Here is a 27235-nt window from a genome sequence, read left to right as displayed (position 1 = left end):
CAAGACATGAGCGACATTTTCCATATTCATGAGTAACATCACTTCTTAAAATATAGTGCTTAGTGTTGGTATACTGCTTATTTTAAAGCAGGTGCATCATTTGTAACAAAAGGGTAAGAAAAAGGTTACTTTCCGTGTAGTTTCAGGGCGCAAATGATATGATTTGGGGGGGGGGGACGGATGACATGGACATGATTTTTGTGGGGATTCGCCATTGGCCTTGGGGGGGATGCGCACCCCTGCGTATATTGTCCTTGCCCATCAAATGTTGGAAACCAATCGCTGCTACTACAAACATGCAGATAGATTTGTCAGTTGTACAAACCTTGTAAGCTAAGAAAAGTAACCCCCAAGGAGTAAGAAAACTCTTTCAGTCAAAAACTCATACGATGAAAATACTATGCTCAGGAACATGCATTTAAATTACTAGAAACTTCACGATTGTCTACCATCGCACTTTCTATCATTGTCGCCGAATACATAAAATCAAGTAGGCTATGTGTCTTGTTTTTGCAACACAAGCTTAAACCTAATTCACATATATTTTACTGTATTAACATGCATGAAAGAATGTGATTAGAATGTATGGCTGCGCATGTGTAAACACTTCCTTGAAATGATTGTGTCCATCAGAGACAAAACGAAAGGAAATGGAACAAGATGAGAGAAAAGATTAGAAAAGAATAAAGAGGAAAACAAGGAAAGGGAAAAGAAGTAAGAGGAAAATCGAGAGTGTAAGAGAGAGAGGGGATACATACATCTTACATACACATACGAATACTATATATGGTCTTACATTTATAGTGCCACCCTAATCTATCACTATGGAGCTTCTGCCCACCTGGTTGAAAATTTCTGGCGCCGCCCCTGTCAAATCACAAATTAAACCTACCACAGAATGCCACAGTCACACTAACTGGAAATTTTTCCCTCCGCTTCATATCATTCTGGATGGTAGGGAATGTCGATGCACCTCCAAAAGCAAATAATATTGTCCCAAAAGCTAAGAAAAAGCTTTCAAAGCCATGTGGAGTATGTACCACTTCTGAAACATGATTCGAATCTATCACAATCTGGCTGAAGATGAAAACACACGCAAATGCTGTTGTTGCTAATGCACCAACACCAACTGCCCTGAAAAGAAATTTAGACATTTTTTTTATCTGAGGAAATACCACAACTATTTAATGCAATTAACTCATATTAAGATTCTTTTGCTACCTAACTACCAACAATTAAAAGCAAGATCTAAAGATTTTCATTTGATTTATCTTGTTCACTTGTTCATTGATGGAAATAGTGCAACATAGCTAATAGCATATCTGCTACACTGACCTCCATGGTGAAGTACGCTACAACATCAGGGTTCCCGGGTGCAAATTCCAGCCTGAGCATGCGTGTTCTTTGTGAGTGTCCCTCCTTCATATCATCATTCATCCTCATCTTCATGACTAATCATAGCTGGCAGAAAATCAGAGTAAAATAAACCAAATCAATCAAACATATCTGCTGCAATTTGAAGAAAGTTGGAAACCTAAAAGTTGTAAAAAGTAACAAAAACCTGTGAAAATTAGCCCCTTTCATTTTCCCTCTTTACACTGAAAGCTGCAGAGACCAACTTGCTATGTTGCACCATCTTTTTACCTTTGGTATATTTACAATATTCTTTGGGAGCAAAGGGAGAGGTAAAATATTTATTCTTAATGAAAGATTATGCAAGTAAGCCAACAATCAGTGATACTGATAACCAGAATAGCATTTTGGGCATGTTTGAGTCCAATATTCTCCCTTTAAATACATGACTGCTTAATTGGTTACCCATGTATAACTTAATAGTTAAACCAAAGAATATATACATATGAAAATATATTATTTAAAAAAATTACCAGTGGAGATCAAGTAAAGTTATATATAGAGTGTAAAAGTATTATAAATATATGTATTGTAACTTTTAATCACCAGAGTTAGGTGGTAGAGCAGCCCAAGGCTGAATCTAACTCTGTAGTAAATAAAGAGACTTTTCAATTCAATTCACAAATACATTAACTTATATTCCAATTATAAATTACATTAATTTATAAAATTAAAGCTGTCATTATTCTATTTCCTTTTCTTCCATTTATATGGTTGTTCACTCCAAAACGTCTTCAAATCATCCAGTATTTTTACTTCTCTCTCCCCTCTTCAGAGAACAACACTTCACCCAGCTCCCGACAGAACCTCAACCTTCGCCTACACCAAGTTGCTTCATACACCTCCACCAAGAAACTTGACACCATGGAGCAGAAGCTATGGGAGTGAGGTATGTTGTTGTATGTTTGAATCCTTCCTCAGACCAAAACCCCACAACTACAGCATGCCCACCGTGTCCTCACATTCAACACGGATAAGCTCTACCTTCATATCAGAGACACAGCCATGGACAGCAGAATGATCCCATCCTATGCCAACCTTTGATTCAATTTCCAGTATCGACTTATTAATTAATGTATTTGTGCTAAGCTTTGTCTTATTCTTTTGCTATCTGGAAAAAGTTTCCTCGAACATTTTTTTGTTTGTTGCAATATAATATTATGTACTTGATATATATCCACTTATGCACACACACACACACACACACACACACAATTCATGAAGCGAAAAATGTTAGCTGGGGGAATGCTCCTGAAGTTGTTTCGAGATGGTGAGGAGACAAATGGGGGGGGGGATATTGTCAACATATTCTTAACTCTGTAAATGGTTGGTCTTTATTCATTTGAACAAAGAACTAACTATATACACTAACCAGAAGTCCTTCGGTGTTCCTAACCACATGGCTGGGCAGAGGGCAGCTGCGATGACAAGAAACCAGACACAGAAACCTATGTTAGGAAGCAGAGGTCGCAAAAGGTCCTGCACAATTTGTGAAGCCAGCAGCATATAAACTGTACCTGCCCCAAACAGTGTGAACTGTACACAGCCTGAAACAAAAAGGCTAAAAAAAAAAAAAAAAGGAATAATTTGTTGACAACAAGACACTGAAAAATACAGCATTCATATTTATTTACAATTAAAAAGACTGAATACACAAGAGTGTCAGACCTGGACAGTGTAATGTGAGGTCATAAGTAGTGTGTGAATTTAACTATTTGTTCTGCGTGTGCAAGGGGTGAGGGGGGTTATACGTTGCTAAAATTAGGTGTAAACAAGAAATGTATATATTTACAAAGAAATTCACTCATCTTGCGACAAGGTAATAAAAATACATATTATTAATATTAACTCTCATGGCTGCACACAAAGTAAACTATTTCCAAGAAGAAGAAAGAGATTCTGTATGGCAAGTTAATTTTTTACGAGCTTGGGGACTCAACAATTTTCAAGTGGACTCATCCTGCACTTGTCTTGCTGTGATTCATTTCCATCTAACAATTAGTTTAGCAGTAACAGTTGTTTGATGGCATTGCTGCTATATATGGAAAGTTTTTACCACGTGTGCATCTGTCTACTACCTGTAATTGTAGATTTTGTTTTATTCTTGTTTTATTGAATGTTAAGTACAAGACAGTGACTCTAACTCAATACAAAGTGCAGCAAATCATCAGGACGATATCATGCCAGAAGATGAATGTGTCTAAATAAATAGTTAGTGCATATTTTCAATAAAGCTTATTTACATTGATAAATAGTGTTTCCTAAAATGAAAATAATTTAATAATAAAAAAATTACCCAGCATGAGTCCTAACGTAGGTCATGAAGGTGTAAGGATTCAGACTGGTTTTTGGTGGAGTGAAAATATGCATAGGGTCATGTAATAAAGTATTGTACAGATGGTTTGTCGGTGGGATGAAAATGGGCCAAAGTGTGCAAACAATGTTTAGTGTACTTGTCTTCAATAAAACTTACTAATAATGACAAGAAGTTCTGTCTACAATACTTCAGAGAATCAAGTTATGGAGAAGATGCTAGTTAAACAATGTAGTGCCAAATTTCTTGAAGTGGAAAGTTAGAACTCATAATAACTGCTTCTTTCTTGTTAAAATTATAAAATTTTTGTAACTGTATCTTTAATTAAACTTAAAAATAAATGTCTGATAAAGGGAACGTGTGTTTCCTGAAACTGTGTTTTTATGCTTGTAACAGACTTAAACTATAAAAAAATGTTAAAATATTGAAATCATATTTTTCTTCTGCAACATTTTTTTTTAGAACCAATGATAAAACTAAATTAACATTTACATATGAATTATCAGGAAGAGTTCATCATCCTCATCTTCTTGTGACTGAATTTAATGTGAAAATGACGAAATGAGAAGCTATGTAATTGTGTCGATTTCTCCTGTCTTATGAACTTCCTGTGTTAAATTCTTGCTTCATGAAGAAGTTTACTGGTTATCTAATTTTAATAATAATATTTGTTACTTGTGGGTGGAGGAAGATAAAATAATTCCTAGCAGGAATGAAAATTGTCAGGAATATTGGCATCCCCATACCCCCATGTTAATTCTCACCCTGATAATATAAAACATCAAATGCATCCTATCGCTGATAGAAAACTTGATCACATAATTACTCTCACGACTTTGGAAGGTGGCTCCTCACCTGGTGTTCCAAGTCAACAACTTCCCTTGGCAAGAAGGAATGTGAGAGTCATTGCTAGTTGAGCTATAGAAGTGATAAAACGTTAATGTGCATTTAATGTGTATTACAATTATGGGCAGTGGCTATGCAAGAAGGAACAGCCAGTCAGGGTGAAGTGGTTTGTAACATGTTGGAAATTACTCTTGCCAGTTAATCGGCAGATGGTAGTAAGAACCTTCCTCCACGGTGAAGGTTGAATCTTGGGAATTGACTGTGGCTTAGCATGTTATCACTAAAAGGCAAGGCCTTGGCTATGAATATCTTCTAGGAAATGTTATAAACTAAGAAACACTGAGTGTCAATCATACACCGTATATTTCTGAATTCAAGACTAGGTTTTTTTGCCACACTTTTGTGCCCAGAAGTATGGGGTTGTCTTGCTTTCAAGGCATATGATGTGGAGTTTTTCTTTTCTTTACTGAACAGAACCACGAGCTTCCATTAAGCTCTAACTCTACCCTCTGCCACGCCTACTGCTTTAGCCTTTAACATTCGCATGCACTTTGAGTGAGGAGGACTAAGTGGGATATTTATCTGACTAAGGGATGTCTGTGTCTGATTTTATTTTTTATTTTTTGTGTACCGATACTTTTATTGTCTCCTTCAGTTACTTGTAATAAGGTAACCATTTGTAAGTTTTGAAAATAGTTTTTCTGTAATTCCTTGTTGAAAAATAGGGGCTCATCTTGGATTCGGAGTCGTCTTGCATTCAGAGATATATGGTAATATCATCATAGGGTAAAGTGCCAAACATTCAATTCAATTATTCTTTATTAAAGGGCGAGGTTTAGCCTGTGGTTGTTCTGCCACCAAACCCCATCAAGTGTCAATCGACAAGTGCCAATCATATGATATCATCACACCCCTGATGAATGTGACAAACATCCCGTACAAATGTTCCTAGCAGGGAGTATGGATGTGCCTAGCAAGGTCTTCCTCAGAGGATTAGGACTGTTTGCGAAAATAGCCACAGAAAACAGGAAAGAGAAGACTTCTGATTGGCAATTTGGCAAGGTTTGCAATAAACTGCAAATACTGAGGATTTCAGAGATTGATATAGGAGTGACCAGAAACACTGTCCATGCTGTTGCTGGCTGTGACTGAACTCTGAAGGTAAAATTACAGGCTCAGTCCGGTGTTGGAATCTCCATTATGATAGAACTGAGGTGACTAGATTGGGTCATCACATAGACTTAGATTGGGTAAAAGGTAAAAAGAAGGTAAAGTTTCCCATGCATACAGCACCATGCCATGAAGGTGCATTTAGGAGATGTGTGAGTAGGGCCCCACGTATTCTTGATCTCAGCCATTTGGTAGGTGATGTGATCAGGGCCACAGTCTGGCTGCCTTTACCCCCAGGGTTGACACCAGGTACATATTCTTTTGAGGCTTGCCAGGGACAAGGCCAGTAAATTCTGACCATAGACCATCCACCTAGCGAATTGAACCACTTGATCTAGTCGGTAGGGTGTCTGACTAAGATTAGGTTACTAACATTTAAATATTGGCTAAGACTGTAATAAAAGTATTTTGTTCTGAGTGGTTAGTGTCTCTACTTAAACATTATCCTGAGCTATTGCCCTCAATGAAATGTCTCACTTTAGGGGTGTTGTTTCAGTTAAGCTTTCATGGTGGAATTGAGTGTGTATGAAAACCATGTTGCTGTTATAGCACTCCATAAGATACAAAAGTCAATTGACGAAATTTTCAAGACCCTCCAGAAGCTGTGATTCTCCAAAAGGTTCATGTATCCAGCATTTTAGTAACACTGGAACAGTGAGGGGATGGTCATGCACCATAAGGATTGTACAGTCACGGACACTGCCGGCTTGTAGTGAATACATTGACTTTCAATGGAATTGTTACAAGCCGGCAGTGTCCATGACTGTACAACTGGTGAAATCAGTGACAATGTGTATGAGCAGAAATTCAAGTCATGATAATTGAACTGAACATTTCCAAAATGTCAATGTTGAAGGTGTTGCGATGTAACATAGACTGAAAGCTTATGAACAATGTACAGATCAATTTCTCACAGCTGAGTTAAAGCGTCAGAGGACAATGAAGGCAAAGCACCTACTGGAGCGTTTTGCAGAAAATGGACACAGACGAATTCTGTTCACAAACGGATGTATGCCACGAGTTTATGAGAAGTTAGTGAGAAGGCTCCAAGGGTCTAGAGGGGTCACTATCCTGCTTCAGTCTTGGTGTGGTGGTGAGGGGGGTGAGTTATTATAGCACCACTGAGTTCCATTTCTGCGAGAAAGGGGTAAAAACATCAGCCAGAGTGTATCAGGAGATAGGTATGGAGGCTGTGGTCAAGAATCTCAGAAACACACTCTTTCATGATAAGGAGTGGAGGTTTCAGCAGGATTCTGCACTTGCTCATACAGCTTGAACAATCAGCAGTGGCTTGAGACAAATGTGCCAGACTTCATTTCCTCCTCAGATTGGCAATCTGGCAGTCCCAACCTCAACCCTCTGGACTACAAATTGTGATCTCTGCTTCAAGACAAGTCTCAATATTGCTAGTCCAAAGTACTCTCTTCTGAAAGCAGTGGCAGCTTTCCCTCCCAATACAGTAGACAATGCATTTGATGAGTGGCTGCAGAGACTTAGGACATGTGTGTGGTCCACAATGATTAGTGCTTTGTGTACACACATCTATGGGATATTAAAATATCTCAAAGCATTATTCCATTCAAATCCTTGTGTCAGAATTTATGGAAAGACTAGGTATGTAGTGTGAGGTATTAGAAGTAAAATAGCACAAGTGGAAGTTACGGTTGTATTTTCTAATCTTGAAAACATGTTACTGGAAATTCTGACCTGAAATAATTCATTTGATGGTAGGAAATAAATGCTCGTGATCATGCTAGTCTATAAAAGAGAAAACATCAGCTAGTTAGTATTCCATCAGAAAAGTGCAGAAACCTGGTCACTAATTGGTAATTTCATATTCTATCACTTTTAATATCCACACAGTTTGTAGCAGGTCCATATGTCCCCTGCTCATTGATCTTCTGCAGAAACCCTAGCATGGGTCAGAGTTGACCTTCAAAAGCATTGCCACTTCTTGTCCTCACTTTGCTGTTTTAGCCCAAACCTATCAAAGTGACTAGCCTGAACCTTCTGTGTGACCCTTGCAATACTTCTGACAAAATGAGAAGGGCATCTGTCCCTGCCACCCTCCTCCTATTCTGGAGGGTTTTATCAAGAAATTTGTATTCAGGGTGGGGGAGTGTAAATTTTGAACCAAAATTGCCATAAATTGGGTCTTTGTATACAATTAAGGGGGGGGGGGTGTTGAGGAAATTTGGGGAGTGTTAGGAGGGGTGTGGATAAACCACTACCGTCCTGTTTAAGGGAGGTAAGGTGGCAATAAAGTACACTTTCTTGTCAGTGTGTTTTTTCACCACAAGTTTCATGTTTGGGGTTTCTCGTGAGATAGGAGAGAAGAATGTTATCAAACCCTGTTATGGACAATATATTCTTCTATGCCTAAAATGAGATTTTTATGTAAGAAGACAAATTTTTAAAAAATATTCCTGAGAAAGGTTTCCCTTGATTGAGATGGTAATAAGGCATGACAAAATATGATAATAACTATGTATTTCAGTTTATTATCACTTGTGCCAGATGTGAAGTAATCTGATACATTGAGTAGAAGTCTCCCCATAAATTACATAATATAGCAATAAATGTGAAACTGAAATTTGGAACTCTGATGGCAGGGAGAGCGCTAAGGGGGCTGAACCCCCACCCCCCAATATCCTTCAAATATCTAATTTAAATAGCGTATAGTGGTAATTAATTTTACTTCCTTAACAGGATTAAACATGTTTTGTAGTAAGTTGTAATATACTGAGAAATTCATTTTCAGGGCTTCTACCTCCCATTTTTTCACCTCCCGAAATAAAATTCTGGCTATGGGCTGTCTGATTGTGTAGTGTACTTTAAACTGTAGGTGAAGTTCTGATTTAGCCTATCTGAGCATCAAGTAGGACAAATCCAAGACTAATAGAAGGGAGAAGGCTGGGGCCATACCTGATCATGTGGTCCTTGACACAAACTTAACATCACCGAGGGAACAGATCGCTCTGCACCATGGTTTCACGGTGGTATCAACACAGCAATTATGGACAAAAAAGAACCCTCATTATGCCCGAAAGCTAGTTGGGACTGAATATAAAGATTTACTCAGGATCCGTGATAATGTATGTTCTCATCATATAGCTATTAACACATATATTTCATCGGTATTTCATGTAAAATTGAAGTTATTATGCCTAGTAATGTGTTTTGTTAAATAAATTATGGTAGACAGCAAAAATTATGGATATGTTGAATATGTAAATATATATATATATATATATATATATATATATATATATATATACACACACACACACATGTATCTACTCCTCTCTTTTAGGAGTGAGGGAGGAGCTGTTTGCACTTCACCTTTTCAATTTGGTAACTTTGCTTTGACTATTTATATTTCTTTCTTCATTAATTTTCCTTATTCGGCTTACAGTTCTGAGTCTTATGAATCTTTGAACTACACTAGGAGGAATGTGAGGAAGTTCTGTGTGTATTATGTTACAAACACTTTAAATAAATTTTGACTTTTAAGGACATGCAACTGAAGAAAGCTGAGGCTCACTTTCTTTACATCTGCTAGAAATGAATCAATGGGATGTGTAAAAGGGGTGCCCACTGGAGGATTTGTGGAAGCAGGTTACATCCACTTAACTTTTGGGGGCAGGGGTGGGTGATGGAAATTTGGCTAAATAAACAATAGAGCAATGGTGGGCGGAAGTTGAACTATGTTGTCTTTTAAGCATCACTGCTACATCAATAGCAATTTGTGGACTGCCAAGGGAATTACAACAATTTGTATGTAGTGTTGTTCATGAGACTAGACACAAGAAGAGATGAAATTTTCACAAGACGAGACAGACCAAAGTGTCATCTCTGGGCAACACTATGTATTATTTGAGGTGCAGAATGTCCAGCTTTTTAAATTGTCATGTGAATTCTGGTAGGGGATTACACTTGGTAGGGGCAGTTTCCAACTCTCGTTAGGGGGGATTGAGCACTAGGTTGGGGGATATCCAAGTCTTAAGTACCACTATTGCACTTAGACTGTTGTGGGAATTTTGGTGTGGGATTGAGAATTAAATTATTAGGAGAAGGTCAATATTCAACTCTTCAATACCAACAGTGAACCTAAAATTGGCATGAAAATTCTGGTGGGGGACTGGATATTAAATTTGGAGGGGGTGTGTGGAATATGCAGCTCTTATCTTAGATGGTCAGTTGATTTCTGTAATGTAGCAAGGTTGAACATTAAATTGGAGGGGAGGGAAAAATTTAGCGATTTGGTATAAAATTGGTATAATGATCATTATTTGCTATTTTCCTATAAGTGACGGTGGTTCTTACTCTTTTATCTTTTCACAGACCCCTATTAAGATGTTTTGTTGTTGAGGACCGCCCTCCCACCCAAAACTGAACTTGATATATACTTGTGAGAGTCCTTATTATAAATTACAATATTATTTTTTTTACTTTAATAATTATAACCAATTGAACAGTGTATGGTAGTCTGATGTTGTGTAATAAGACACATGATATCGAAATTCACTAACAAGTCTCGTTATATGCTATCGGTTCAGTTATATATTACCAACTTGCTGTTTTTTATTTTATCGCAGATCGTGACACGTTTCAACACCTCGCTCTAGTCTAAAGGCATTATAAACTGACACTTCACAACCCAACAATCCAGAAATACAAGAAAAATGTAACCCAAAGAACAAAACAGATCAGCCTTTTCAAACAGTTACCATGTTTCTTTCAGTATGGGGTAAAAGCTCATCTGGGTTTTGTCTACCTATGATGTCACACCCATGCAAGTCACATAGAGGCAGTCTCTTCCCTTCTAGTAGTCTTGGGACAAACCAAATACTGATAATCAGTTGTAAAATTAAAATTCAATAAAACCCCACTTTAAATCTAAATTTCATTGAATTTGAAATCCATGGTAAACTTTCTCTCATGCAAATTACCTGCAAGCATTCTTACCTTGTTTTCCTACCTACTGCTTTCAAAGCTATAGAAGCATAAGGGTTTCGTGTCCTATCTTGAAACTCTGGGTACCTTTCTTCTACAATTGTCCAGCACATGCCCAGTCTTGTACCACCAAAACCAGCATTTATGCACAATACTACAACGAGTACTATTCCTATCCAGCCTGGAAGAAAAGAACACTTATGTCGATTACTGTTGTCTTTATGAAATGTTACTACTAGTATTAGTAAGGCTGGAATTTTGATTCATTTGTGTGTGTGTGTATATATATATTTGAAAGCCTATTACATTGCTTAAATAGATGTTCATAGGTTTCATAACAAGAGACATCAAACAAAGCATCTTTGAATTTCCCTTATCGTACAATATATTGTATTTTTAGGGGCTTCATGCCATTTACACTTTTTAAAAACATTATCATGCTTTTTCTCTTGAGAGAAGGGACATTTCTTAGTGCTTTTTGTTTATTTTCTTAAAAAACATCCCACTTTTGTTTTTTGCCAGTATGAACGTTTCAGAACAACAACCTTGGTTCCAGGAAATCTGGTTAATCCTTCCTTCTGGACCTAGTAAAAAAAGTGAAAAGTGACTTAGAAAAAGTTCAAGTGAAAGTAAGTAGCCAAGAAAGTGATTCTGGTTTGGAACAAAAATGAAGGGTTTAGTACGCTATGTTCAATTGCTGATATTTTGTCTGGAGAATTTTTTTCTACTAGAGAACTACCAGGGAATTTGCAAGTTGGTGACATAGTTTACTACATAGTTGCTCCTCTAGTATCAGTAGAGGTTAGCTTGCCAACCCTCCCAGAATAGGCAGGAGTTTCCCTGAATTGAATGCACTTTCCCAGTCAAACTTTGCTATCTCTCGGAATGACGAGATTTTTTATTATTGTCTTTTTATTTTCTTTTGGAATGCATTTGCCAAGGGCTTATTCAGCTTAGCCGATGGTCCACCAGAATCATCAGTGTCGCAAAAAGGCTAATGACCAGTAGAAGGCATATTGTGTGTTGGAGCTATCAAGAACTGATTCAATTCAAATGGTGCAAAGACATTTCCACATGCTTTTTGTTATTAATGCATATTTTCACCCTTCAGAAAGATTTTCATGACTCATGATCATGAAAAATGAGGAGGGAGAATAGAAAGTTTTAACACATTGTTGCCTCAAAGATTTTACACAAGTGCCACTGGGTGCATTGCAATGCAGGCGTGGTAAAATGAACATTGAAGTTTGTTGTAAAAGAGCTTTTTAAACATTTTAGAGCATTTTTTGTAGTGTTTAGGGCATTATTTCATTTTCATAAAGTATATTCTGGTATTTTATTGCACGTTAAAATCCTAACCATAATTGGAAAAATTATACTCGTAGTCCATGTATAAAAATTCTGGTGAAGATAGCCATATTGGAAAGCATGGGAAAAGAAATAGTGCAGAAATCATTTACATTCTAAACATTATTCTCATAACAACTAAAATTTCAAGTAACAATGAAATACCTAAATGCAAGATTATTGAAACATGCTTTTTCTTCCAGTTTTGCAAGGAGTTTGTGGCACATGAACATTATTCTCCATTAGACCAGAACATACCATAGAAAGAAGAAAACAACAACAACAACAACAACAGACCAACAAGAAGAAACTGTGTGATGTAATATAAGTAAAGCATTGCAACTTTTATAAATGTGGAAATATTATGCAGGAATTTCCAATATTACTTGCATATACCACATGAAACCATGGACCTACACTATAGTGCTTGCTGTCGAATTTTAATCAAGGGTTCCAAGGTTCGAATTCCTGGTGGAGAGATCCCACTATAAAATGTAGGTTTTGTCCCAATTAGTATACTGGGCATATGATGGACAAGGGGTGGCTTAAGGTCAGACGAGTGCTGGGGGCGTCACCCTTGGAGGGCATCAAAATGGGGTATCCTCTCTCTTGAGTATCACCAAAACTTTATTTGTGAAAAAAAGCATGAATATTTTTTTTAAAAGAAGAGTTGGATTTGTGTAAACAATAAATTAATTGAAGCTACTGCTGCATACCATAATATTGCAAAATTGCATAGTAATTTAAGCTAAGAGATTACTGTTATTTTGATATCATTATATAGGTATTACATACATATATACATACATACCTACAATAAAGGTGTTCCTTAGCAGTAACACTTAACGCTATTATTTTTCCTAGTTAAAACCGTAAATATATAACATGGTCATTGGTCATGTTTCTTATAGAGGGGCGGTGGAAAGTTAGAGGATGAGATTCGTGTAAAGTTGGAGGGTAAAAATTAGGGGAGTGCGAAAAATCCACCTTGCCATGTGAAAAATTTACCTTGAGCCACTCCTGAAATGGTAAGGTAAAGGTAAAGTTCTCTGTACATAAAGCACCATGGCATGAGAGGATGTGGGGGTAGGGCCATTCACCTCCTCTGCCATTCTTCCCCGATGGCCTTTGTATCGTCGCTACACATAGGAGCTGTGTTGCTTACAGAAGGGATATTTCTCAGGAACGGGAATTCTGGGTTCACAAATTACATAGGGAAGTAGGGAAAATATATCTGGAAGTGTGCGAGACACAGGGAAATCTGAACGACATGGGTAAACCAATTCTATGCTAATTTTCATTTACCATTTCTTTCTGTCTTCCTAATTTCTACTATTTGAATAGAAATTTGTCAAATGGGAGAGCTTATACATTGAAAATGATAACTAAATAAACTTAATTTTAAAGCTCAAGTAATTTAGGCCGACCTCTGCGGCATTGTGCTTAGCACAGCTCCCTACGATGTCATAGGTCCCGTGTTAGATTGGGCATGGGTGTTCTTTGTGAATATTCCTTAATCAATTTCATCATATCACCACTCATACTCATCGTCGCGCTTATCCAAAAGTGGAAGAAAAGCGACGTAAAATCAATCAATCGATCAATGAAATAATTAAACTATTTATATGCTGAATTTTTTGTACTTAAAAATGCGTGATTATTCTCTCTCTGTAACCTTCACAAGCAGTGAGAGAACAAACCTCTTCCATGAAACTGAATAATTTTTGAAAGGGAAAGGTATGAGGAAAAAATATTTAGTTCATTTACGTTGCTTTCCCCCTCTTTAGGTGAAGATGAACTATGAATGAAGTAAAATATATAAAGAGCAAACGCAATGATTCTAGCTTGTACGACATCGGGCATCACAGGGAATTTCAAGCTGGAAGATATTTTTTTTTAGAATCCACAGGGAATTTCATTCTCAGCCAGGCAAGAACACCACAGAAGATTTTAGCGAGGAATTGAATGCGTGTGGTAGGTGGTGTTCCTATACTGGCGATTCGAAAATGTATTATTTGTTTAGATGTTAGTGGTTTAGGAGTCATGCTGGTGCTGTTTTTACTGAAGTTAAAGACAATAGATATTTGCGTGTGAAACTATTTGGAACGAAATATTTTCTAAAGGAATTGCAAATCGTTAATGCAGGTAGGCCAGCACCATATCTTGATCCACAGATATTTAACTTATAAAAATAAAAGTCGAGAATGCTCAACTCACTGTGCATTTGGGTAACTTAAGTTAATACTGAGGGATTTTATTTCACTAATACATGCCTTTCATATTACATTCTATATTTTCATAGCTTTGTTATACAAATATATTTTCTTATATTATTATTATTTGAAATTCTACACTAAGAATAACTCCAATCAGAAGAGTGGTGGTCACAACAATAAGATAAAATTTTCTACACAATATTCATAAATCCGGTATAGATGCTGAGGTAAATTTGCAGGGAAACTTCATTAGTGGGTGGATAAATCAAGGGTCGGAGATTACCCACTCATTAAAAGCAGCATACGCCAATGTTACACAGGTCTCACGCAGCCTTTCATTAATGGAGGATAAAGGATTATTTGTGCTGATCCCATCACATTTGCTGTGACCGAGATCGGGAATAAGTGGATAATAAGGACCGTTCCTAACTAGTCCACTTTGATATAATTTTAAAATCTCATCTATGACTATAGTGCTACACTTTAACCATATGATGTTGCCAGCTCTAAAGAGATAGAAAGAGAGGAGGGAGAAGCATGCAACACATTATTCTTTGTTCTTCTTCTTCGTGTGTTTTCAATATTATTCTTAGTAAAGTATATATGAAGTAAAAACTAATTGCTTATCTTTGTTGTTGTAACAAAAGATCTCCTCCCTGGAAAATTTTAGAACAATATCGTTGATGGAAGGGGAATCCCCCCATCCGCCGGAATTTCGCGGCCTGGATGTGGCTACCAGTGGCGGCGAATAAGGGGGCGAGGGGGCAACTGCCCCCGCCACTTTTGCCCCCACACTATGCTAAACCTTATCTACAAAGGGAAATATACTGTCTTTGCTCTCCTAGTTTTGGCACCTTGCTCCCCGGATTTGGAACCGAATCGCCGCCACTGGTGGCCACCAATGCAGTATTTCAGACGTATAGATTTACAATATTATGGTCCGAAGAAACGGAAAAAATCAAATCACCGGTAGACCCCTCCCCGACCCGATAATCAGCCTCACAGTTGCTTACAGACAAAGGCTGTCACACGGCGTACAGCTTGGTGCTTATTGTTTACATTCAATTCTCAGAAGTGAGAAGTATTTTTTTTTAAAAAAAACAATGCTTTCAAATTTCCCGATATTATATTCTACGTACCAGCACTATCGAACAGCCATGATAATTCTAAGTTTAGAAAATAAAATATTTATAAATTGAATGATGCGCATGCAGTTCGAAAAAAAGTCTGGACCGGAACTAAAAAGAATGGACTGTCAGAACTAAATTGGAACAACCGTTTATGGTTGTAAAAATTAAATTACTGCAGATTTCTTGAGCCCGCCTCTCTCCAGAAACAACCCATTCATTTACAAGATCTGTCCCAAAAGTAATGAGACAATTTTTGGTGAGCCAGTTAGAAGGGTCGGGGAATGGATCTATTGGGCAGGGTGTTGGTGCGGGATGTCAGGTATACAGTCTGAGGCAACTCAGTTGTATGTAATGACAAAACGAAATTCTTACAAAATGTAAGAAATCGTCAATGTTGTTTTCGTAAGTTTGTATAGATTCACATTAAAATATTTCATAGCTCGAGGGGGCACATGGTCCCTTCAGCCCCCTTCCGGGTACGGGCCTGATGCAAACAAAACAGAAAAATCAGTGGACAGTTGTAGCTGTTTCAACATTTTTAGGGCAAACTGAGAAAATAGACTACATAGGCAATGCATATTCGTAAAGCGTATGCACAGAAAAAAAAAATAGTGGTGAGGTAGAGTGGTGGTATTTTCTGTGGTGCTGTTATATTTTGACGTAAAAATACATATGTGGGCTAAGATAACATTTATTTAGGTTTTCTTGTTTGGGGCGGCAAGGGGCTTATGAACCTCTCGGTTCGGGCACCTTAACTGCTTGTTCAGGGCGGCTGCAATACATGACTAAACCTGATGGAATTGAACTTTGACTTTTTTTAATTGTAACTTTCTTATCATCGGCTAAGAACAGTCAATCGTTCTTGCAACACTGAACTTTGACTCGTTTTGTCATTATATTACGTAGGAAGTGTCACAATCCCACACTGAATCCGCTAAAGAAACAGAACAAAACAAGATAAAATTGGGCTAGGACAGTTCTGGACACACATAGCTTTTGCTTCCTCGTAAAGCGAGTTGAAAAATTATGTTATCACTATGACGCCAACGCAACGCAAAAGGGGCATTATTTTGTTTTTCCAGAAACGAATGTCGTAACTGTTTCGCCTCATGTATCTTGTGGTGAATTTTTATTATTATTATTATTATTACTTTATTTTTGTCATCGATGTCCACGTAAACATCGGAAACGGTGGGATCTGGGGCAATATGGTAATCAAGGAATTTATTTCGATTGAGCATATAAGTGAACAAAATATTTCCAGGTGGACTTTTCATTGGGATATTAATAATACTCTATCTTTATTGATTAAGTTGGTGTTTAAAGTCCACTTTATGCACAGTAAAGCTAATCGGGACTGGGCCTACAGTTCTAAGTGGGATCCGAGCCACTGTGTGCCTCCACCTGGAATCGAACCCGGGACCCTTTGATTACAAGGCGAGGACGCTACCACTGCTCCATCGGGGAGGCCCAATACTCTATCTCTCTCCCCTCTCCCTCTCTATGAGTGTTTGTTTGTGTGTGTGTGTGTGTGTGTGTGTGCCAACCGCCGTGGCATAGTGGTTAGCATAGCGCGCTGAAATATGCAGGTAATGTTTTGAACTTCATGTTCCGGCTTGCCTACGTGGGGGCTCCACAGAGTTACATTTCATAAGCAATAGGATTTTCTTACTTTCGTCTTCTTCTTCTTTTATTTGGTAAATGCCTTTCCCACCATATGCCTGTAACCTAGACTCCAGAGATATCATTTGTAACTCTAGCATTCGCAATTACGGAGATATACATTTATATTTAAAACCTTGCTAAATTTTAAATTTCAAGCTGAAAATGCCCTCAGCGTTCAGGCTGGATTGCGTAAAACGGGCCTCGGCGTTTAAGGATTCAGCATCTCCCCCCACTTATTCAAAGAAAGAATCCTGCCTACGTCACTACCTTGAAGTAAAAGGAATATTTGCAATTTCCTCTTCCAAGTATTTATACCATAAATAATCCTGATTTAGTCTCCATAACCTATACTACCATAATAAACAAGTCAATAACAATGAATGGGTAGACTGCTGTACATCTGTGGGGGAAGGGGGACTAGCTAGCTCTTGGATTCCCGTCAACCCCTCCGACATCATCAATAGTATATTCGTTATAGAATTCTAGATTGTTTTCCACTAATGGGTCCCCAATATTTTACTTGTGGGGAAAAGACACAGAAAGCAGAGATACTCTATACTACGCTGCCTTTCTGCAGGGTTGTTAAAGGTCCAGGAATTTTAAATACATTCAATTCCGGTCCAGGATAGAAATCAGCAAGCGTAAATGAGTTCTGGACCGTAAGGAACATTTTTATCTGTAACGTATTTCAATTCGGTCCAGGAACCTTTTTTTCCGGATCAATTTAAATACGGTCCAAGAACCTTTTTTCTGAATGAATTTAAATACGGTTCCGGAACTTCTTTCCGGATGAATTTAAATTCGGCCCGGGAACCTTTTTTCCGAACCAATTTAATTTCGGTCCGGGAACCTATATTCCAGGATCAATTTCAATACGGTCCAGGAACCTTTTTTCCCGAATGAGTTTAAATAGGGTCCAAGTTCCGTATTGAAATGAAATAATACGCAACTTGGATCGATTACGGACCTGACGATAAACAATTATCCACTTGTGAGCATGAATGACTAACCCAGGTGCTGGCTGTCTCGAGAGAATCTAAGGTACAAGGTAGAAATGGGCGAAACGCAAACGCTGCAGTTACGTTACCCCTCTCCATTTAGCCCCATTCTCTCGCGCGTGTTCCTTCACTTGGTTGTAGCAACACCTCTGGCAACACTACCTGTCCCTGTTGTGATATCTGCTGGGCGGCTCCTATTGGCTGCAGTTCCTGGATCGGATGCCGGAGCAACACGTAACGGGTTTGTTTGACCTCAATGAGACGCCACGCTAATATAGTCCATTGCGTTATGTACCGTAACTCTTCGACAAGGGAGTTTTTGAACTTGGTCCACGAGAGAACAACAGCGTTATTATTTATTCCCTGTGCTACGCTTTCTACAACAGCAGCGTGACATTCCAATGTAAAACGTACTCGCGGACATTTTCAAAAGGCAACTTTTAATCGTTCAACCCTGGCCCAGGAATTGTAAATCCAAACTGGGAGAGAAAATCAGCAAACGTAAATGAGTTCTAGACAGTGTATAATATAACTTTTTCATATTTAAAGCATTTCAATTAGGTCCAGGAACCTTTTTTCGGATCAATTTAAATACGGTCCGGGTACATTTTTTCCGGATGAATTTCAATTCGGTCCAGGAACCTTTCTTACCACATAAATTTCAATACGGTCCAGGAACCTTTTTTCAATGAAGCAGAACGCAACTTGGACCGAATTTAAATTGTGCGAGGAAAAAGGTTCCGGTCCTGCAGCGGAACCCAATAGAACCCATTAGAATTTATGGCTTCCTGGACCTTTAACAACCCTGCCTTTCTGTTCATTTTTAGTTCCAAAGATCCAGCTTCAATTAGAAAGCATGCATGAGGTTTTGGTATATAAAGACACACTTTCTCTGAAATAATTCCGAAATTTTCATTGCTTCCGTAGATATTTTCATTCCGTGAAGTGATTTTGAAACTTGTATTCCAGACATCTCAGCGCTAGAAGACGTTACGGAGAGCGTGGAAACATGCTGTAACCAGTATTTTCTGAATGCATCAAGTGTGTTATCAAAACTGGCTAAGCGTCATAGCATCAAAGGTCGGCTTACTTGAGGATAAAATATCTAATATTAGAGGATACGATTATGGCAAATATTCACTAAGTAAGAGGTTACTGGCAAATCGCAACCTCGTTTGAACTGGTACGTTCTGACAAATTACCAAAAGCGGTTATTCCGCATTTAAGAAGGTTCTTCTGCTCAATGGCGGCCCCTTTAATGTTTGTTTTCCTGCAGCAGGCATTACGGAACCTCGTTCTAACCATTGTTATTACAAAGATATGAATTTTTCAAACGATGTAACTGAAAATTAAAACAAACGTTTCAATTGAGTTATGAACAACGCTTTCATATTCAGCCACAAAGTTGGCTACATGGAAACTTGTTTATTTGTACAAAGAATAAAAGTTAATAAGAAAGCACTGAAGAAACTTTCAATAATCAAGGTGTTTCTTGTGTTGCCCCGGTCGTGCTAACGTTTTAAAACAGCACTGCAGCATCTGCGCATGCATTAATCTGTGCCATGCACGAAATTCGAACATTCTGGAATGAATCTGTAATCGTTTTACATATCAAAATTAATTATTTTGTAACATCTCTTGGCATTTGAAAAATATTTTGAAAGGGTATGTAATTTCCAACTTTTAATTATTTTATGTAGATATTGTAAAAGCATAAATTGCATGATGTAATTATGTAAATCCATGGATACATGTAAACATCGACCAAGTTACCTTGGTATTTTGTCAACAAATTTTCCGTATAAAAAGGGACCAAATTGTGTACTTTTCGGCCCTCTTTATCCGGTTGCCGTAAAGCTGGTATCACAGTTGCAACCTAGTTTCATTTTGATCTAAGTAACTGTAACCCAGTTATTTTCTGATCAAAGTAATTCAATATTTAATTTTTATTAAAGTAGCTGTAACCGAGTTCGATCAAAGTAACTGTAAACCAGTTACTTCTTGACAACTGAATGTAACCGAGTTCCATTTTGATCAAACTAACTCAGTTACTTTCAGGTCGAAGCAACTGTAACCCATTTACTTTTTCATCGTCGAAATAACTGTAACCCAGTTACGTTTTGATGGAAGTAACTCTAACCCAGTTAATTTTTGATGGAAGTATCTCTAACACAGTTAATGTTGATCGAAGTAACTCTAACCCAGTTAATGCAGGCCCGTAGCCAGGCAGGGGCCAGGGGGGCCTGGCAGGGTAGCCAGCCCCCTGAAACTATTTTGTATTTCAATTTGTTTGAGGTGAAGAGTGAAAATGTAGACAGAATATATTATTTTGTTCACAACTTCGTTCGTTCATTGCTACGCCCCTTGTGGGTACGTACTTACATGTTATTTATCACGGCTACAGATATCTTAATCTCAGGGGATAGGTTCTTTGTTTGAGAATTCCAAATAAGAAAGCGTTTTATAGCCAAGAGGATATAGTTAAATGCGGATCTATATTCTGAGAACTATACAAAATACAGAGAAAAATATATAGCGACATTGAAATATCTCGAAAATTTACATCGGTTACATTCTTCTTGAAAGGAAATCTTCTTCTTTCTCTTCGTAATTATGGAAAGGCTTCTTCTTCTTCTCTCTCTTGATTATAGAATAGGCTTCTTCTTCTTTGATTATGGAAAAGGCTTCTTCTTCTTTTCTTCTTTTGATTATGGAAATAAGTTTTTTCTTCTTTAATTATGAGAAAGGCTTCTTCTTCTTTTCTTTTTTGATTATGGAAAAGGCTTCTTCTTCTTTTCTCTTTTGATTATAGAATAGGCTTCTTCTTCTTTTATTATTTCTTCTATATACAAGAAAATCTAGTAGCGTCGTCTCGCTTCCTTTTCTTTATGCCTTATATATGTTTTCTTTCCTTTCCCCGTGGGTCTTTCTCATTACTTCCCTGGCAATTCCCCAGCAACCAAGCTATACTTATATAAAGGAGTAGGGTCGGCTAAACTGACACTAGCGCCACCTCCTATGTAACGACCAAAAGGGGATAACCAGGATCGCTAATAAAAAGCGCTGCCAATGGCCCAGTGCGACTAAAAAGAAGCGCAACCGTAAAGTGCTTCGGGGCGTCTAATTGACCACAGCGCCACCGGGGAACGGACAAATGCAAAAGCTGACGATGTTCTCCTCGTCAGAGGATCAAAAAGAAATTGAGATACATTTCTGAATTCATTTGCTCGCTTAATAAATTTCCTAAACGTTTCATATGCGGCTATATTCTTAATTCTTTTAAATTACTATATACATCATTCTATTTACTTCTATTATAGTATTTGAACTCTTCTTTTATATATTTCTCAATTTACTATAATATATATAATCCCTCTTCTCCGCTCTTAGTTTGTACAATGAGCTCTGCTCTTCTTTATATGGCGTGCTGCCATCTATCGTCGATTCCGAGAAACCATTCCTCCTTGCAACCTTCATTGTGTCATCGAAACTGACATCCCCCTCCTTGAGGATGAAAAATTTATATATTGGAAAGTTCATTTGTAAATTTATAAATTTTTCTGTCGTTCTACGTGACTTCTCTTACTGTTTCTATTATTCATTAACTAAGCTCTTTTTTACTTCCTGCGTGCAGTTGTACTTCCTGATATTCTCCAGGTTCTCCCTTCTCTCTATATTTGTTTCTGTATGCTTTACTACCGCTGTATTCCGAAATAAATTCATGACCTCGTATGACCCTTCATATATGAAAAACAATTTCTTGATTGCTTTCTCTGATGCTTTGCTCATTGGGTGTGTTTTGCAAAATACTATGTCTCCCTTTTTTAATTTTATTTTCATACCATTCTCTGCTTTCCTGTTCATTTTCTTCGTTCTCTTAATGTATATGTCTAGTAATACTTCCTTAGTTTCTTCTTTGGATATTACTTCCCTCGACCAATCAAATTCCTTGAAGATTTCGGGTTCTTCCATATATCCCAGAAACAGTTCAGCCGCACTCTTCTTTGTTTCCTCAGATATAGAGTTATTTATCCACCTTATGGCTCTGTTAACTGCTGTAGACCACTTCGTATGATTGTCATGACATAACATTCTTAAAATTCTTACTATTTCCCCGTTATATCTCTCTATCGGGTTCGAACTTGGATGATACCTAGTAACGTTTATCATCTTAATTCCTTCAAACTTCAAGTAATCTTTAAAGTATTCCGATACAAATTGTGTACCATTATCCGTTAGAATTTTTAATGGAACTCCATAGTGTTTGACAAATCCTTCTTCTAAATATTTTACTATCTCCTTTGCTGTAGCCTTCTTGAGGTTATAACATATTACAAACTTACTGCACACGTCGACGCATGTGAGAATATATGTAAATCCTCGCGATCTTGGGAGAGGTCCAATCAGATCAATAGATATCATATCTAGAGGATTTTTTGCAGTTACGTGTAACTCTTCTCTTTCCATCTTTAATTTTGAAGGTTTAGTTTTTATACATAACATACAATTTCTTACATGATCCACTACGTCTCTCTTCATACATTTCCAGAAGAAAAACCTCCGGGCAAGTCTCAATGTTTTATCAATCCCGAAATGTCCAGACTTCTCATGCACTTCTGCGAGTACTTTTTTAATTAGTGCTCCAGGTACGCAAAGTTGCACTTGATTGGATTTCTCTATGCTTACTCTAAAAATCATTCCTTCCTTAATTACATATTTTCCTTCTATCTTCGCTCTTCTCATTTTCTTTTCGTTTTTATTTCTATCTCCATTCAAAACATTTAGAATGACGCTTAATTCTTCGTCTTTCTTCATGCTTTCTATCCATTCTTGTCTGGATATGTTCCCGAGTTCTTCATCCATGATGGCATTTATGGATAGCTTCACCACTTCCTCTGGTTCCTGTGTCATATGTAAAGGAGATCTACTTAGGGCATCTGCAATTTTATTGTCCTTTCCTTTAATATCCACTACTTCGAAACTGTATTCCTGGAGAAGTAATGCCCATCTTGTCAATCGAGGATTCCATTGCCTTGCAGAGTTTAACCACATAAGACTCTCATGGTCGCAAAGAATTTTGAATTTTCTTCCTTTCACGTAAACTGCAAACTTTTCAATCTAACCAGTTGGGTGCCAATAAAAAATTATCAACCATTAGTGTAGTTTTACCACAAGCAGATGGCCCAACAATAAGACATCTAATATTATCAGGCAGCAAGTTTCCATTTCTCTTGTTCTGCTGTTCAGGTTCTGGCAGCCTTTTTATAACATCCCAGGTGTTCATATTATTATTTTGTTTGCATCGATCCAGCTGTGTTCTGGGAGTCCTAGCCATTTGACAAGTAACTTGTTGCCTTTTCTGCGGATGATTTTTTCTATGAGATATATGTCAGGCTGTTTAGTTTTGCTGAGCTCTTCTTCATAAAACCTGCCTTTGAGAATTTCTCCTCGGTGGTCTTTTATTATATATGTGTTAAGGGTCCCAGGTTTAACTTGAACCACTGTAAATAATTCAGTGCTCCAGTTTCTTGTAAAGCCTCTTTTGAATAAGTGCTTATATTTGCTGATTCTTACTTGATCACCCACCCTGTATTTGGCTTTTCTTGTTGTTGGCTGGTATCTAGGATAATAAACAGTTCTGATCAATTTTTGCTCATCAGATGAAGTTACTTCAGAGGGTTTCATGTTGATTGTGGAATGGACCGAGTTGTTATATTTATGTAGAAGTTCTGGAAGAATATTAATCCATTTATAATTACCTTGAAGTGTAAATTGTTTATACATATGATTTTTTAGGGTTCTGTTGAATCTCTCTACAATTGAGGCCTTGAGATCACTGTAACTCGAGTAATGTTGTATTGCCTGGCTTTTAATAAATTGTTGGAACACAGAATTATAAAATTCTTTGCCATTATCTGTTTGCAAATAGCGCGGTGATCTTCCACTCTGATTGATGATTGTCCTGAAGGCTTCTGTAACACATGCTCCAGTCTTGGATTTGAGTGGCACAGCCCAGGCAAATTTTGAAAATGTGTCTATTACAGTGAGTAGATACTTGTAGCCCTTGTTGATTTTGTCTAAGTTTTTCAGCTGTCCACTTGCCATCTCAATCAAGTCGCTCTGCCATAAATCATCTATGCCCTTTGTGACTACTGGCAGTCTCTTAAAATTATGTCTGGCTTGTCTGTGTAATTCATCAACAATAATTTGTCTAGACATAATATGTAAACAAGAATATTGCAACTATAGGGTGTTCAGCAGCTGATACTACAGGATTTTCTAAATACAGTTTGTCCCCTATTTGTATTTTAAATTCCAGAGAGCCATCATCTTCAGCATAGGCTGTTTCTAATGTATTGGGGTCTGTAAAATCCTCTAACTCTACACTGGTGACTTTTGCTTTGTTATCAGCATTTGTTATTGATAAGGTAGGGTAGTGGTGTGCCTGTGGTTGAAGCCAATATTTGATCTTGATTGGTCTAAGTGTGCCCCCAACAAAAAACTGGTAATAAAATTGTGCAGGGGACAGCATATATATTTTGCCACCTGGTGTAAATGGTGAATCATATTCTTTGTTGGGGATACTGTACAATTCAAGAATTACTGTATGTTTAGGATTTTCAATTATGCCTGTTATTTCTTTTTCTGCTGTAAGCAATCTACTTGTTACAGATTCAAGGTGCTCATTGATAGTCCTAACAACATCATCATGGCCTGGCTTGATCTTTATGTCCACAACAAGTTTCTTGTATTGTTGCACAATCTCTTGTAGCTGGGTGGCAAAAACAGACAGAGCATTTGCTTGATTGGATTCTATGGTCCCTAACTGTTGCTTGATATTAGCTACAATTTGCTGTAAATTTTCAACAACTGCCAATTTTGAATTTTGAGCAGTAAGATCATGGACCTGTCTCCTGATATCCTCAAACAGGGCATGCAGTTCATTAATATGTTGATTGGTTGGTAGAGTGGCCACTGTCTGAGTGAGTTGTTTGATCTCTGTTTGGATATTCTTGATATCTTCTGATTTCAATATGCGATTCACAGCTCTCTTAATATTTTTAAGTTCCTGTGATGTAGGCAGATTTGATACAGTATTTTGCAAAGATTCAAGTGCCAATTTCACATTGTTTAATTCAGAAGCATCAGCCACATTTTGCATAGCATTTTGGAGCAGGGCTATATCTGCCTGAGTGGGTGTTGATTGTTGTAAAATTTCAAGCTTTGTTTGGATATCATCAATCAAGTGATGAAAATGAGATAGCTCAGATTCAGTGTTGAGGTTTTCAAGTTTTGTGATCTGTTGCTGGACACTAACAAGGGTATCTACAATACCGGGCAGGCGGGATTCTAGAGTTTCTTGTACATTTGTCAAATCACTTTGCACTGCTGCTATTGTACCCTCAAGATGGGTTATGGTACTTTGAATTTTTCCAAAATCTTCATATGTTTCAAGTTGCAGCTTGATGTTGGCAACACTCCGAGTTATTGCACTCAAAGCATCAGAAGATGGCAAGTTGTTCATAAAATTTTCAAGTGTCTCAATTTTTTCTTTAACCTCGGCTATGGCATTGTTCAGAGGGCCCAGATTAGGTTTCTCCAGTGATTGAATCTGTTCTTTTAGAGTGGAAATCACTAGATCAAAATCTTCTTGTGATTTTATGCTTTTGACAATTGTTTGGAGCTGTGTCTGGACATTATTTATCTGCTCTTCCAATTGTTGTTTCAATTGCTCAGAGTTGGTGGCCTGGGTCTTAAATTTGGCTTGAAGAGCTGCTACAGCCTCTTCTAAACTTTGAAAATTATCCAATGTGGCCAAGTCAGTATATTTTTGAAGCAGCAATTTGAGTTCAGAATCAATTTTAAGAAGAGGGTCCATGCATTGTGATTGCAAATTTGTAATTTCTAATTGAAGACTGGCATTGAGTGTAGTTTGTAAAGCTTGTAAATCACTTCTTAATTTCTTGACTCTGACATCAAGCATCAGAATCTCATTACTGTGATCTTCATGTCTTGTATGGCCAAATATATCATTAGGCATTTTGTTTTAGTGGTTATTTATTATTGAATATCTAATTCTTAAAAAAAAAGGTATAAGTTTGTCATATGATCCCGGGACCTCAATATATAAGCAGTCACCAGCAGAAACAGTATAAACAGTGCCAGAAATCATGTTTGAGTGCTTAATTCTATAAATATTTCTCCCTACTGAAATTTTAACATCACCCTCAGGAGTTGTAATAAATTGTAATTGCCCACCTACAGGTAATTGGTAATGATTTAAATTATTGTTAAATATGTACAATGTTTTGCCTGTTTCATCATCAACATCTGTAAGTATGCTGTTCAGATGAATAATTAACAAAGCACTTAGTTTAGATATTATATCAGAAGAGGCTTGTGGTGTTGGCAGGTCCATAATAGCCTGTTTTTTGAACCCAAATAAGTTCATAGGCATGTTTATTTATTTCAAATCATGCTTTGTAATTGGGCATTGATTGCCATTTTTCAAATCACAATGACCCCATGGTAGAGTATGTATTCCACATGACAAAATGCATCTCTTATCATCATGTGGGTCCAGAGCCACTTTTCTTACAATATTGCTAGTCAACAAATGATCCACACTCTGAATTCTGGATTCTGATGTTCTGATTGTGCTACATGATTTGAGGCAATTTTTGTAATCCTCAAATTCAAGCTCTTTGTCAACAGTCACTCTGCCAATGCCCTTGGCCTTTTTGGCAACAGCACCACTACATGTTTCAAAGCTGTACATCTTGGCTCTTAACCCAGCAAATGCCACAATAACATCACCAAGTGTCTCATCTTTTAACTTGCCAGGCACCTTTTTGTTGTAGGGGTGAATTTTTGAATGTTCATTGGTATCAAAATATTCAAGCAATACAGGCTGGGACATATCTTGATAAACATCTTCTGTCTGAATATCAAGAACAAAACTTTCTGTGTCCATGTACATCAATTTTACACAATCACCATAAAAAGGCTTCAACACATCATAATACAATTTTAACATGTGTAATTTGGCCAATTCCAATATTACAGCCCCTACATAAATAGGCTTATCAAACTTAATTTTTGTTTTTTATGTTGAAGAGTGCCATATTTTCATCATAAATTCTTCTATAATTGAAATTAGGCTTTGCAATCAATTTTTTG

At 37.3% G+C, this 27235-nt stretch overlaps 1 protein-coding gene across 1 annotated transcript in view; it reads right to left on the bottom strand.

Moving 5' to 3' along the window:
• LOC145991386 (uncharacterized) overlaps nucleotides 1–27235 on the bottom strand; it is a 186403-nt gene that overhangs the window by 12465 nt on the left and 146703 nt on the right. Inside the window, exons 3-5 of the mRNA XM_083127378.1 lie at nucleotides 10712–10880; nucleotides 2786–2974; nucleotides 893–1134 (exon numbers count right to left, since the gene is read on the bottom strand). Coding sequence (XP_082983504.1) covers nucleotides 893–1134; nucleotides 2786–2974; nucleotides 10712–10880 — 600 coding nt within the window. The remainder of the gene's footprint in view (nucleotides 1–892; nucleotides 1135–2785; nucleotides 2975–10711; nucleotides 10881–27235) is intronic.

This window comes from Lepisma saccharinum, chromosome 8 (assembly GCF_977018435.1).
Source record: "Lepisma saccharinum chromosome 8, izLepSacc3.1, whole genome shotgun sequence".
NCBI classification, from domain to species: Eukaryota; Metazoa; Arthropoda; class Insecta; order Zygentoma; family Lepismatidae; genus Lepisma; species Lepisma saccharinum.
The sequence above is the reverse complement of the archived record's forward strand: the minus strand, read 5'-3'. Positions and strand labels throughout refer to the sequence as shown.